This window comes from Sorex araneus, chromosome 3, assembly GCF_027595985.1.
Source record: "Sorex araneus isolate mSorAra2 chromosome 3, mSorAra2.pri, whole genome shotgun sequence".
Lineage (NCBI taxonomy): Eukaryota > Metazoa > Chordata > Mammalia > Eulipotyphla > Soricidae > Sorex > Sorex araneus.
In genome coordinates this window covers 78,743,106-78,758,488 of record NC_073304.1, presented here as the reverse complement: position 1 = coordinate 78,758,488, position 15,383 = coordinate 78,743,106, and the positions used below count along the sequence as shown (strand labels likewise).

Sequence of the window (15,383 nt, the reverse complement as noted above, 5' to 3'; positions counted from 1 at the left end):
GTTCATGATTGAATTTCAACCATACAATGTTCCAACACCAGTCCCTTCACAAGTGTACATTTCCCACCACCAATGTCCCCAGTTTCCCCAGTTTCTCTTCCTACCCACCTCCCATCCCAGCCTGCCTCTATGGTAGGTATTTTTCTTCTCACTCTCTCTCTCTCTTTCTCTCTGCATTATTGTTTTCACTACAGGTACTGAAATGTTATCATGTTTGTCTCTTTACCTACTCTGAATACTCTGTTCTTCTGCCCTCTCTCCCCGCACCACCACTTGTGGCAAGCTTCCACCCATGAACCAATCTTCCTGGCCCTTGTTTCTACTGTCCTTGGTTATTAGTCTCATACTGGTTTTTTTTCATATCTCACAAATAAGTGCAGTCATTCTATGTCTGTCCCTCTACCTCTGACTCATTTCACTCAGCATGATACTCTCTATGTCCATCCATTTATAGGAAAATTTCATTATTTCATTTCTCCTAACAGCTGTATAGTATTCTATTGTGCAGTTGTGCCATAGTTTCTTTATCCAGTTGTTTGTTCTTGGGCACTTGGGTTGTTTCCAGATTTTGGCTATTGTGAATTGTGTTGCAATGAACATAGAGATGCAGATGTCATTTCTGCTACGTGTTTTGGGGCCCTTACACTTTTTAAGGAAGCTGTAAGAGGTGTGCCATCAAGCTGGTGTTGACTTAGAAGTACACTGGCCTTTGCAATTGTAGTGCTAAAGGATGATTATTGGAGTTACAACTGGGTGCTTTGATCAGCATTGTGAAACAGTGCTATACTCTAGCATTCTGTGCTAATGGCAAGTGGCTCCAAGCTACTTGTCAGAGTTATGACTTCTTCAATTCTACCTCTGATATCAGATTGATCCTTTGAATCATTTTGATGGTGGAGCAAACTTGCTCTCATACACAGAAAAGAACCTCATTACAAGAACACAGAGTAGCTGTCAACATCTAGTTAAGATCTTGCCAGGTGTCACTAACATCAAAAGCCAAGGCAGAGTCACCAAATGAATGATCTTCAGGGAGGTTCCATTGAAGGCATCACCTGAAAAGGTTGCCACCCTGGTCTCACCCAACATTCCAGGGAGAGGGAATCTAGTTGGTCCCATCAGATGATCGTTGTCAGCAAGACTGCAAACAATGCAAGAAGATATATTCCTTTAGTGGAACCCAGAGACATTGTTACCCACAGAAGAGACAAGAGCTTCTGGGCTACCAATGTAAGAGGGGTCTACACTGCTTTCACTTGTGCCGTATTTCAACTCAAGTAACCAAGCCTCAAGGGTAGACAACCACAACTTTGTATGATAGCACAGCGGTAGGGCATTCGCCTTTCACACAGTTGACCTGTGTTCGATTCCTCCGCTCCTCTCGGAGGGCCCAGCAAGCTACTTAGAGTATCGTGCCCACACAGCAGAGCCTGGCAAGCTACCCGTGGCATATTGGATATGCCAAAAACAGTAACAATAAGTCTAACAATGAGAGACGTTACTGGTGCCCGCTCGAATAAATCTATGTGCAACGGGACAGTGACGGTGACAGTGATTTATGGCCCTCCCAGATGGAAGTTCTGAGAGGCCATCCCAGTGCTTTGGATGAAGAGCTGTTGCTATCTGCCCTGGGAAGTTCTAGCCCAGGAGCCTGGGAAACCCAGAGCAGGAATCAGGGAAGAAGCCATCACTGCCACAGAGACCTGCTCTGCAGGGCGAGTGTCTGGGATCTAGCTGTTCCTTTCACTCAGGCTGCCCATTCTGGACTCCAACTTCAGCCCCAGGGCTAGCTGGTTGATCAGATCCCACTTCTGATGCCTGATTGTTGGTTATGGTCATATCTTCAACACTCTGGGTGAAGCATTTGTCAAGGTTATAACTGTTTCCCCTTGTTTCACAGTTTCTCCTTGCCTGAAAAACTGGAGTACATCGTCACCAAGTATGCTGAGCATTCACATGATAAATGGGCCTGCGACAAGGTAGGGATTATCGTCCAATAGACAGTTGTCAGGGGAGAAAAACAGCTCAAGAACATTAAAGGTTCCAGTTCTGGAAATGTGCCTGATTTGTCTAAGTGACAGACTTGCCATGCCAAGAGCATTCATTACTTCTGAGCAGCAATTTTCCAGAGTTGGTGGAGGTCGGAGAATGAGGGAACAACAGCTGCTGGGGCTGATTTTTTTTTATTTCTTAAGAAAATGATTGATTCTGGGAATATTAACTTCTTAACATTACATTTCCTGGAGTCTTTTCCCAAACCCAGTCTTCTATGCATTCAGCATAAATGCTTAATACCAAGTGGGAGGCATTGATTAATTTTTTTCTTGGATAAATAGCACTGTGAAAGAGAAAATTAAAGTGAAAACATTTTCCTTGCATTTTGCCAGGAGCTGAATTTTATTCTAGGGAGGACCCTTGTCTTCCTATGGCAGACAGCAGTAGAACTTCCAGACACTCCCTTATGAATAAACCCGTCCATCTGGTGTTTAAAATTCCTCACCACATGAGGTCAGGCTGCTTAATAAGTTTAATTGCTCTGTCAGCCCTTTAATGCTGGCAGGCAAAGTGGGAGGAATGTGCCAAAGACATCCAGGATTCCACTCCAGGATTGAGCAGCCAGTTAAGGATTGGGCCATTGCTCAGCTGCAGCTTGTCCAACGTAATGGTGGACCAGTTCCCACAGCAAAGCCACTGAGATCCACCTGCACTGACGCACCTGGATAGGGGATGCCTTGAATGCTGGTTCAGTCCTTATTTCATGCATCACTGCTTGGGGCCAGTGAGCACAAGCATCATAACTCTCCAGGGGCTGAGAATGCCCCATGTTACAACAACTGAAATAGGAATTAGCCACACTTCTCTATAAAGGACCAACGAGTGAACTACAGTAGTAGTCTTTGCAGGTCAGGAAGTCTCACTTGCAGCTAGACCTCCCTACTATGACAGTGTGAAAGCAGGCATGACCACACATAACTAAAAGAGTGCACCTGTGTCCTTGTCAGGCTGTGTTGATCAGGCAGGGAGTCTTCTGGAGTTAGCTCCAGGGTTGTTGCTGACTCAAAAGCATCTGCATTTTCTCAGCACTCTTTACCTGTGCCCGTTGGGCCAGGTTAGGACATTAGGAGGAAAGGACACCTCCAGCAATCCAGAGAAATGAGCAGTCTATCATGGATTTGACCTTGTCTCTCTTGAATTTGAATAGTTCTCTCTCTACCCATGCTGTGGCCTCAGTCCAAGCTACCATCTTGTTCTGCCCAGATGATTGTGATAACCTCCTCACTAGTCTGTCCACGTGCAGATCCTCTCATCTGCTCTTCACACTGCAGCGAGTAATAGTTTGGGTATGCAAATATGGTCTCATGCTACCACTGTTCTCCAGCTATGCCCCTCCTCCTGAAACTATAAATCTTTCATAGTTTCAATTTTTAATGTAGAGGCCAGAATCCTTAGTACAGTATTCCTAATTTGCCCTCTGCCACCTCTGCCCAATCTCTAACTGCACCCTGTGCTCTTCATGTTCACACACACACACACACACGTGCATACATGCAAACCCCAGATACCTGAAGCCTTCCTCTGTATGAGCACACACATGTGCGCACCTTTCACCAAAACATCCTTCACGCCCCTCAAGTGATTTTCTAGGACATCTCTTCCCAAGATTTCTCAGATTTAGGTTTACTAAGCCCCTTGTTTTTTTTTGTACTATTTTGTAACATTTTTATATATTTATGTTTACAACAGTTGTTTGCTTCTAGATATAAACTAGATTTTCTGCACGATAAATCTATAAACTTCATATTTGCAAAAACAAAGTGTTTACCATTGTTTTTGTGATCTTGATTTCATAATGCAGAGAAGAACATTTTTCACATGTATTCTACAACCTGTATCTTGTGAAACTACAAGGAAAAAATACCCTTAAACCATCCACTGAGGCAAAGATTGCTTAGTGCTGGGATATACATGAACTCCCAGAGGAGTCTCTAATCCAGTGCTTCCTCAAGCCATTGACACCTATGATATGAGGTCCAGGATTGGTAGTTGTTTGAGCTCAAGAAAGTGTACATTGAATGCTATTAGAACAATAGATCCAGACCAAGGGAAGCAAGGAAGACTTGGCTTTAAGGAATTAGAGTCAAGATGGCAGGATCATGGAGCAGAGCAGAGCAGAGAAAGAGGGCAAGAGATGCTTCTAGATAAGTCAATAAGATCTTCTCTGTAACTTTAAAGACTAGAAAAAAATTATCAAGTTGGCAGTTGATATTAAGAGAGATGAAGGCATGAAATTTGCTTATAAAAAATAGACATGGAGAGTATCATGCTAAGTGAAATGAGTCAGAAAGAGAGGGACAGACATAGAAGGACTGCACTCATATGTGGAGTACAGAATAACATCACATGAGGCTGACACCCAAGGACAGTAGATACAAGGGCCAGGAGGACTGCCCCATAGCTGGAAGCCTGCTTCATGAGCGGAGGGGAGAAGGCAGAAGTTATAGAGAAGGGATCACTAAGAAAATGATGGCTGGAGAAATCAGTCGGGATGGGAGATGCATGCCAAAAGTAGATAATGGACCAAACATGATGACCTCTCAGTGTCTGTGTTGCAAGCCATAATGCCCAAAAGTAGAGAGAGAGTATGGGGAATATTGTCTGCCATGGAGATAGGGGGAGGGTGGGAAAGAGGGGGTATACCAGGAATATTGGTGGTAGGGAATGTGCACTGGTGGAGGGATGGGTATTTGATTATTTTGTGATTGTAACCCAAACATGAAAGCTTGTAACTATCTCACGGTGATTCAATAAAATTAAAAGAAAAAAAAGTTGGCAGCTGAGAGTTAGGAAATTTTAATTTAGTACAGTTCCTGGCTAGGATGAATTATAAATATTACCCAACAGTGGTATAGAACATAGAGGCTATGGAGAAGTGAACTAAGCAGGGAGATAAGTAGTGATTGCAGTAAGCAAGGTGGGAGATGATGGTGCACCTGAGGTTGGGAGAGAGAAGATTAATCCATCTGGGATGTGGAGCACAGATGAGAGAATGAAGAAACAAAAGTGTCAAGACTCCCTATTCCTGAGTATGGAAGGGAGTATATGTTGGTGTCATGCAATGAGTTTTAGAGGATACCCAAATGGAAGGGCCATTTGGAAAAATGGTCGTGCTACTTAAGTTTATACTAATTGGTATTTAGGCCTAGGCTAGCATAAGGTTAACATAGTGTTATGGTTATGTTTGGCGTTAGGCTTAGGGTTTAGATGTGACTATGTCTAAAGTGACAAATCAATGTTATTGCTGAAAGTAGGTAAAGGAACAACCATGATAACCTCTCAGTGTCCCTGTATTGCAAACCATAATGCCCAAGAGGGGGAGGGGAGAGAAAAAGAGAAAGAGAGAGAGAGAGAGAGAGAGAGAGAGAGAGAGAGAGAGAGAGAACACAAACCTGCCATAGAAGCAGATTTGGGATCTGGGGAGAAGCGAAGGCAGATTGGACATTGGTGGTGGGAAATGTACACTTGTACACTGGTGGAGGGATGGGTGTTGGAACATAGTATGACTGAAACCTGATCATGAACAGCTTTGTAACTGTATCTCCCAGTGATTCAGTTTTTTAAAATATTAATGATATATAGAGAGCTAATGTTATGTTTAGGTTAATTGGTAGCTTTCAGCCTAGCTAGGGTAAAGTTAATGGAGGGTTGGTGTTAGGGGTAGGGTTAGCATTGAAGTTAGGATTAGAGTTAGGTATTTAAATAGGTTTAGGTTTGACTACATTCAACATTTAAGATCAGTGTTATATATAGGGTAATTTGTTAAATTTAGGCTTCGGTTAAGGTAGGCTTAGAGTTAGGGCTGGAATTGGGGTTACGTTAGGTTTTGCAATTGAGTTAGTGTTTATATTGGGCTATGTTCAAGGTTAGAAATCAGTTACGTTTAGGATGATTGTTAGACAGGCTACTTGGTAGGTTAGTCCTAGGCTAGGGTAACGTTAATGTAGGATTAGGGTAGACCTTAACTATTGGAGTTAAGGTTCAGGTTAGTTTTTCAAAAGGATTCAGGTTTACATTTGTCTGCGTTCAACCTTCAAAATCAAGATAGAGAGCAATTGTTAAATTTAGGCAAATTTGTAGGTATAGGACCTGGCTAGGTAAGGTTAATGTATATTAGAGTTAAAAGTATAGTTAGAAAAGGATTTAGGATTAAATATTGTGATTGATTTAGGGTTTAGATCGTGCTACATTAAATTTTTTTTAAATATGATGCATGTAATGATTGTTAAGTTTATGCTAATGGGTATTTTAAAGGTTATTAGCCTAAATTAGAATAGGTTAGGGTTAGTATAAATCAGGGTTAGGATTAGGGTTAAAGTTAAGAACTGTATAGGGGTTAGGTGTGGGTTTTGCTATTTTCAAAATTAAAAATCCAAGTTAAGTATTGGGTGATTATCAAATATTGGCTAATTCATAGTTTGAGGACTAGGCTAGGATCAGGGATAGTATAAGTTAGAATTAGTGTTAGGTTAGTATTAGTATTAATAATGGAGGAGAGATATTAGGTTTGGCTTTGTTTAAACATAAAAATGAAAGTATAGGTGACAGTTAAATTTGGGCTAATTCATCATTTTAGGGTTAGGATTAGGATGAGGGCTAGGATTAGGGTTTGTGTACAGGTTAAGTGTTAGTTTTTCTATGTTCAAAGTTAAAAATTAATTTATTAGGCAGTTGTTAATTTTGACTAATCAGTAGGTTTATGCCTAGGATTCAGTCAGAATTAGTATTAGGATTATGTTATGGTTAGGGTTGATAGTAGTTTAAGAATTAGGTATTATATTTGACCTGTGTTTAAAGTTTAAAATGCAATTTAACAGCATGATTGTTAAAATTAGGCTAATTGGCAGTTTTGGGCTTATACTAGAATCAAGGATAGCACAGGGTAAGGTTCTGTGCTAAGATTAGAGTATGGTTTGTAAAGGGAGTTAAATGTTGATTTTTCTGTGTTTATAGTTTCAAATGCTAGTTAATTATAGGATGATTGTTAAGTTAAAATTATATCTCATCAAATATGGTGTGCCGCTACTGGGATGTCAGCATTGTAGCATTTGGAGATATCACTTCGAAAATACAGGATATTTAACTAGGTAGTTCAGCTAAAGGCAGGCAATGACTTTGAGGTGTAAGAGTATGGCCAGGACTTTATTTGGGTGGCAGCTGGCCCATCCCCTCTGAGATCATCCTGGAGTTCTCACCTAGGGATGGGTGTCTGAGAAATTTTTGTGGCTAGTTGATCTCTTTGGAGATTTATTTATGAGTCTCTAGAGCAAGGTCAGTAGATGAACTTACATAGCAACAGTGGTGGTGGGACTGGGACATGGTGTGACTGCTGAGCCTTCCACAGATATGGAGAGATGGGGGTTATCACCCATCCTGATCAGAGAAGGCCTGGAGTTTCAGCCTTAAAGACCCATGTGCCCAAAGTTTTCAGCAGAATGTGTTCTCCATGGAACTCAGTCCTGAGGTGGTAGGGTCCTGCCAGAGAGAGAGGCATGGTGGCAGCTTTGAGGTATGAGAAAGGCTCCTGTGGCCAAGTAGATTTTGAGTAGGTTTGGAAATAATGACCAATATTTGGGTTGGAGATACCCAGCTATTTGGTAATTTGAGATTAGTCCATTTATGGATCAGTCGTCTTGTTTAGACCCTGCCAGTGGAAAATTTGTTCTTAAGAACAGAGAGAACTTGCTAAACATAAGCAGTGTGCTTCTATATATGAATTAGACTAACTAGTAGGCAGAGATGAGATTGAGAAAAAGAAGCCAGTTGTCTTTGGGCCATAAGGATATGAAAATCAAGAATACTTATTTCTATCTATGGTACCTGGGCCAGTGACACCTATTATAGAAGTTGTTCAATCAATATTTGTCAAATGACTTGAAATTCCTAAACCTCTATGATAATAGTAGCACTGTAGTCCTGTTGTTCATCAATTTACTCGAGCGGGCACCAGCAACATCTCCATTGTGAGACTTGTTGTTACTGTTTTTGGCATATTGAATAGTAGACATGCATAACTGCAAATGTTGCTATGGGGTTGGCAGTGAAGGGTGCAAACCATATCAGCCCCTCTGTGCATGGGCGATGAATCCATCCTCACATGCCTCAGCCTTGACTTTTCGTCTTGCCTGTGAATATGGCACATTGACCTGAAAAGCTTGTTCCTAGGTTCTTTCGAGACACCCTTCAGCTTTAAGTTGGCCTGAAGCACAAGCAGGTAAATGGAAAGGACAGCAATGAAACAGGAAAGAACACAGAACAGAGTTCAAGATTCAGAGGGCAGAGGATTTAGCCAACTTAGGGGATCAATTAGACATTTCTGAAGGGGTATTTCCAGACTCTGTCACATTCCATTATCTCATTTGTCCTGTAAAAAAAAGAAGCTGAGACTTGGGTGCAGAGTGAAGCTATTTGGATGCCAGGGAGATTTTAACCGAAACTCTTTCTACAGAGCCAGAATGGATGGAAATATGGAATTTCCCTGGATGAAAATGTGAGGACCCACCCCCTGATAAGACCTTTCAAGACATTAACAGAGAAGGTGAGAACTGGGAATCTGGCATCACCAGGTCTCCCTACTCATTTTTCTTCCTAAAGGCTGTATCAGATGGTCAGAGACATTTAGGGCACATTCCTCTCAAGAGCCTTACAACTGTTGCTGAGCACTTTTAGGAACCCCTCTCCGAAGCTGGCCCCACACAAGTTTCCAAGATCCCTGTCTTCCATTCTGTTCTGTTCTTTTGCTCTGAACCTCCACTGGAATGAGAAGTCAGCCCACAGAGACTGGGCCAACATGCATTTATGATTCATTTGCAACTCAACTAGGAAGTGCTTGATTAGATAGTTGTGTTGGGGCTATACATTGCTGGATACAATTTAGGTAAAAATAATTTCCAGGCATGGAGGATAAAGGGAATAGAGAGAATCCCCAGGGAAATATTTGCCCTGTCTCTTGAAATTCTATCTTTTATTAAGAAATTTGGTTCACTTCCAACTTGAATTCCTTGCTGTTGGTAAGAGTTCCTTGTAAGCTTCAGGCTTAGTATCACACATGTAGCAAAGGCAGGCCTGTGTATCTCTGTATGCTTGTTGCCCATTTGTAAAATTGTGTATAGCTTGATACCTAAGAAATCCTCTTTACACAGCTCAGTCGATCATTTTGTGCAGATGCATTTTGACAATGTCTCATCTTATACAACTAGTAAAACATAAGAAATCACTCTCCTCATGGTAAGTCTGCTCCTTATTATCCACAAACTATGGCTAATGTCTAGTATATTCCCACTATGTACAGGACACTGGGGGATCTTGTACTTAAAAATGAGATGAAAGTATGGCTCTATTCTTGGCTCAGATGCTACAAAGGGTAATTTGACCTACTGAGAGGAGACTGCAGCCAATTAACACTTAGTCTACGTTAGGGTCCCTCTTCACAGACAGTTTTGTTGGAGAGCTGGGACATACTCTAAATTCTTCTCAAATGTCCTTCCCCAGGAAAAGGAAATCTACCGCTGGCCTGCCAGAGAGTCCCTGAAAACCATGTTGGCTGTGGGGTGGACTGTTGAGAGAACTAAAGAAGGAGAAGCCTTGGTTCAACAGCGGGAAAACGAGAAGCTTCGAAGCATGTCCCAGGCCAGCCAGGTATGACTGTCACAGCCAGATGCCTGTATCGAGCCAGCAGACCCCAAGAAGAACCTGGAAAAGCTTCCTCACAGTGGTTGTATCAAAACGAAAAGGACCACCAACAGCAAACATTGGAGACTTGTTTGTACACAACTTTGGCGCCTGAAATAGGAGTATTGATAAAAAAAAATAAGGAAAATAGTTGCAACCCAATAATTCTGCCTTTGTTTTCTTAGGGCAACAGCTATAGCCCTGTTCCCCTGGACCTTTCCAATGTTGTGCTGTCCAGAGAGCTCCAGGTCAGTGCTGATACTATCAGAATCTCAGAACTTTATTACCCTCCGAATGTTTTTTTAAAGAGAGTCAAGGAGGAAAGGCCAGAATGTCTAGAATACAAAACCATTAAAATAGAAAGCAACCCAAAATGTCCAACAAGAGTTGAATGGATCAAGAAGTTGTGGTTTATATATACACACAATGGGGTATTATGCAACTATAAAAAAAAGATGAAAACTTGCAGTTTGCTGCACCATGGATGGAACTGGGGGGTATCATGTTAAACAGGGTGGAGGGCAGGAAAAGCCAGAGGTAGACAGAAAGTACTGGATTATCTCACATATCTAGGTCTACAGAAAAACAAAACAATAGACAGTATCAAACAATGAGAAAGCCTTGGCCTAGATTACAAAACTCAGATTACCAAGCAGTGGGGCAGGGGAGGAAAAGGTGAACTGGAGTAACATAGGGACAGTGATGGGGGCCTTGAACACTTTGGTGGTGGTGAGGAACAGCAACTATATATAAATTTTATATATAGCACTGTAGCACTACTGTCCAGTTGTTCATCGATTTGCTCGAGCAGGCACCAGTAACATCTCCATTGTGAGACTTGTTGTTACTGTTTCTGGCATATCAAATACGCCACGGGTAGCTTGCCAGGCTCTCCTGTGCAGTCTTTCTGAGAGGGATGGAGGAATCAAACCCGGGTCGGCCGCATGCAAGGCAAACGCCCTACCCACTGTGCTATCGCTCCAGTCCCAAATTTTATATATAATTTATATAAATACATAAACCGCAAAAGTTAATACTATTATAGGCATGCTACCTAAACTTATAATTTTACAGAATTATTTAAAAAAATACATAACAAAACTGATCAGGCAGAGGCCACAGGAAAAATCCCAGCAGATTTAACCAGACATCCAAGAAGGTGAGACTTGACACTATTTCCAGGGATAACCTAATAGGCAATGACTCAAAGCAAAAAGAATTACCCCAAACAGAAGTAGTGAAGAGCTGGTTTAACTGTAGCTCCTAGAAGAGAATCTGTAAAATAGCCCATAGCCCTTGGACTTCCAGTAGTGGACTCATTCAAGTTCCCCGTGGAGGTACACATGCTGACTCAGAGCCACTCGACCCCAAATGTCACACAGTTTTTTCTCCTGCTGGCCTCAACCTTTCTTTTGTTGGCACAGTCCCTCAGACTAGCCCTCTTAAGCCTTTAAGAAAGTTCCTTTCCAAAGCCCACCCTTCATTCCAGGCGAGTGATTTATCAGCCTTATGTGGATGAATTCGATTTGAGAAATCTTACTTTCAGTGTTTTTCTCCAGGATGTTGTTATTTTTAGTAGTAGTTCAAGCTGAAGGCTCTTGGTGTCCCTAGCCTCTCAGACCGCACCCCGTTTTTGAACCACCTATGTCAGTCATACCTATGCCTCTGTGGCTTAGAGTTGCTGCCAGAATGCAGTCTTGAATGAAAATGTGTTTGTCCTAAATGCCTCCTACTGCCAAGGAAATAGGTTACAAAGGAAGGGCAGAATTCAAAAATGTTTTCTGTGTGTATGGGAAGATGTCAAACTAATGAGGTGCATAAGCACAAACTAATTTATCTGGGAAGATGCTCCCCCATGCACCATTATCCTTTGCCAGTGCTGTTACCAGGGATCCCTGAAACAGCCAGGCAGATAAAGACCCCATTTTTCTTGTTTGATTTTTCTCGGCCTCTCCTCTCTTTGGTGGGCCACAGGGCATGGTGGAAGTCGTGGCCGAGAACTACCATAATATCTGGGCCAAGAAGAAGAAACTGGAGCTGGAGAGCAAAGGTGAGTCTCCTGGAGAAGGTGAGCTCAGTAGTGGAGAGGGGGAGGGATGGACATGACACACAGCTGTTTTGCCAGAACTACAAATTGCCAAATACTCCATCATCTCTCACTATGTGGACTCCAGGTGGTGGCAGTCACCCTCTTTTAGTGCCCTACGACACCTTGACAGCCAAAGAAAAGTTCAGAGATCGAGAGAAGGCACAGGACCTATTCAAATTCCTCCAGGTGAATGGCATCACAGTTTCTAGGTGAGTCACTGTCACCATCCAGGTGAGATTGGGTGGGGGTGGGGGAGTGGGTGGCCTTGTGGTCTCATCTCTCCAGGCATTTCATCATCTGCCTCCAAAATATTTCAGAGTAATAGTCTTTTAAAACAACATATTAATTTTGGAAACAGAAGCTCTCTTTTCTGACACCAACCAAACTGGTTGTCCTCAGTATTTTTTTTCTTTTTTTAGAGGCCATACCTGGCAGTGCTCAAGGCTTACTCCTGGCCTCTGTGCTCAGGGGTCACTCCTGATGGGGCTCAAGGGGTGATATGTACTGATAAGGATCAAACCTGGGTTGGCCACATGAAAGACAAGTGCCCTACTTGCTGTATTTTCTCTCTAGCCCTGATGTCGGTCTTTTAAAACAATGAAAATTATGTCATATTGTATACAGATATCTTATATGTTTGTTTTCTATTTAAAACATTTATGTATACTCATTTACAGACCTTATACTTTCCCTATAGGTATTTGACCAATTGAAGTTATAAATCGAGTTGTAATACAAGACAACCTCAAAACATTTTTAAAAGAGTGGTGACAGGGCCAGGAAGCTGGCTTAAAGGGCAGGCACATATGCTTTGAATGCGGGACCCAAGGGTTAATCCCCAACACCACAGAGCCCCTGGAATGCCATGAGAGTAGTTCCAAAGCACCACACCAGGAATAGGCCCCAAAAAAGAAAAAAGAGCAGTGAGAATTCTCAGTCTTTCCCCTCCACCATCTTTTACACATGTCTGTCTTTACCAAATTCAAAAGTTGGCCTTTGAAGACTGGCCATCATAGGTCTTTGCAAAATATGTAGCTTAGCTTAGAGTCAACTGTTCTAATCCCACTTTCATCTTGTTTATATGATATTTACTCAAACCAATAACCTTAATAATAGTTATAATCATTATTATTACTGATGATAATGTAATATATATGATAACCATAACTGACATTAGCAGACTTTGAACAAAAGGAACCAGTTCTTGCAAGGATTGAAACCCATCCTGAGGATGCAAAAGAGCACAGTAGAAATGATATCTGTACCTATATATTCATTGCAGCACTGTTCACAATAGCCAAAATATGGAAACAACCTTAGTGCCCTAAAACAGATGACTGGTTAAAGAAACTTTGGTACATCTACACAATGGAATACTATGCAGCTGTTAGGAGAGATGAAGTCATGAAATTTGCTTATAAATGGATAAACATGGAGAGTATCGTGCTAAGTGAGATAAGTCAGAAAGAAAGGGACAGACATAGAGGGACTGCACTCATTTGTGGAGTATAAAATAAGATCACATGAGGCTGACACCCAAGGACAGTAGATACAAGGGCCAGGAGGACTGCCCCATAGCTGGAAGCTTGCTTCATGAGCAGAGGGGAGAAGACAGATGGAATAGAGAAGGGATCACTAAGAAAATGATGGCTGGAGGAACCAGTTGGGATGGGAGATGCATGCCAAAAGTAGATAATGGACCAAACATGATGAACTCTCAGTGTCTGTGTTGCAAGCTATAATGCCCAAAAGTAGAGAGAGAGTATGGGGAATATTGTCTGCCATGGAGGCAGGGGGAGGGTGGGAAAGGGGGGTATACCCGCGATATTGGTGGTGGGGAATGTGCACTGGTGGAGGGATGGATATTTGATCATTGTGAGATTGTAACCCAAACATAAAAGCTCGTAACTATCTCATGGTGACTCAATAAAATTTAAAAAAATTTTTTAAGTAAAAAAAATAAATAAAATAAAAACATTATCTTGTGTCACAAAAAAAAAAAGGATTGAAACCCCACTTAGGGAGACTGGAGGAGCCTAAGATTTTTTTCAGACTCCTGTTTGTAAGAATTATTGAGTAAGTGCTCTGGATGCTTACAGACTGAACCTGTCTTCTAGCGGTTCAAATATGTAGGATCCTGTTTGCTGAGCCCTTTGTGAAATTAAAAAAAACAAGTCTCTTCTGATGTATCTATTCAAAAGAAATGTTTGCTGAGCCATAAGCTGTTTCTTCATTCTAGAGTCCTAAAAAAATTAGCCCTAATTGGCAAAAACTCAAATTAAAAAATCTATACAAATATTTCTATTATCTTTCATATGAAAAAGCAACAATACTATCTGCTATATTGTGGAGTCAAAAAGGTTAGTCAGCAGGAGTTAGTGTCCAGAGAAGCTTTTGAGAAAGAATCTCACAGATTCTAACCCTGTTCTCTTTTTTGGGGGGGGATGGGGTCACACCTGGCAATGCACAGGGGTTACTCCTGGCTCTGCACTCGGGAATTACTCCTGGCAGTGCTCAGGGGACCATATGGGATGCTGGGAATCGAACCCAGGTTGGCCATGTGCAAGGCAAATGCCCTTCCCACTGTACTATCACTCCAGCCCCCTCAAACCCTGCTCTTAACAGGAAGATGAGTGCTTACTGTGATTTACTGATAACTTTTGGAGATGAAGGATTTCTCTTTACTATAACTAAAAAGGATGGTGGGGAGAAGGGGAGAGAAATATGCATTTTGTAAACACCTTTCCTCCTGCTAGTTTTCAGGCAGGCACCTGGATGCACAGATAAGAAAAGGGAAACCCGGTCTCCAAGAGCTCATGCCCAGCTGTCCACACCATACCCTGCCCCTTTCTCAATTTCCACACCACTCTAAGACAGCCTGTCCTCCAGGTGTTCAAAGACAAAAATCGTGTCTCTTTTTCCCAGCTCACATCCTCTCCTTGAGGAAAAGGGGACAGTTTCACCTTTAAAAGATTCCCAGTGGGCCTGCCCAAACAGAGCCCCTAGCAGCCACTTGCTTCCACAACCCAAAATCACCACCATACCCCTAGCCTAACTCCACTGTCTCAGGACAGACCGCACCAAGATATAATCTGCTGAAAATTCTAGTATGTAGGTTTTGTGTCTGAAATCTCTAGACTTTTCCAGACTTGGGGTGCGCTACCTCCCTCCACTTCCCAATACTCGTGGAAGCACTGGCAGTCACTGCCACAAACCAACTCCAGTGCCACCCTGTAAGCTCTGCTACCAGCCTTGCTTCAGAGACCAATAAATCTTGACAGAGACCAAAAGCCACAGTTAAGCACAGACCTGTGCATGACTGAACAGATGGGTAAATTGGAGGTGGGGGGCGGGTTGCCCTGTGCCAGCCCAAGCAGAGTCCCCAGCAGCCACTTGCTTCCACAATTCAAAATCGCCACCATACCCCCGGCCCAACTCCACCGTCTCAGGATGGCCTCACCCAGATATAATCTGCTGAAAATTCTGGTATGCAGGTTTTGTGACTGAAATCTCCAGGCTTTCTCTGGGTCGGGATGGGCTATCTCCCCACTACACACACACCTCCCTG

The 15,383-nt window shown here is 42.3% G+C and overlaps 1 protein-coding gene across 6 annotated transcripts in view; it reads left to right on the top strand.

Moving 5' to 3' along the window:
* RYR3 (ryanodine receptor 3) overlaps nt 1–15,383 on the top strand; it is a 605,205-nt gene that overhangs the window by 482,826 nt on the left and 106,996 nt on the right. For all 6 annotated transcript variants that reach the window (XM_055132600.1, XM_055132599.1, XM_055132596.1 and 3 more), the window contains exons 52-57: nt 1,901–1,979; nt 8,504–8,593; nt 9,547–9,693; nt 9,912–9,974; nt 11,701–11,776; nt 11,901–12,024. In XM_055132600.1, the coding sequence (XP_054988575.1) occupies nt 1,901–1,979; nt 8,504–8,593; nt 9,547–9,693; nt 9,912–9,974; nt 11,701–11,776; nt 11,901–12,024 (579 nt within the window). The remainder of the gene's footprint in view (nt 1–1,900; nt 1,980–8,503; nt 8,594–9,546; nt 9,694–9,911; nt 9,975–11,700; nt 11,777–11,900; nt 12,025–15,383) is intronic.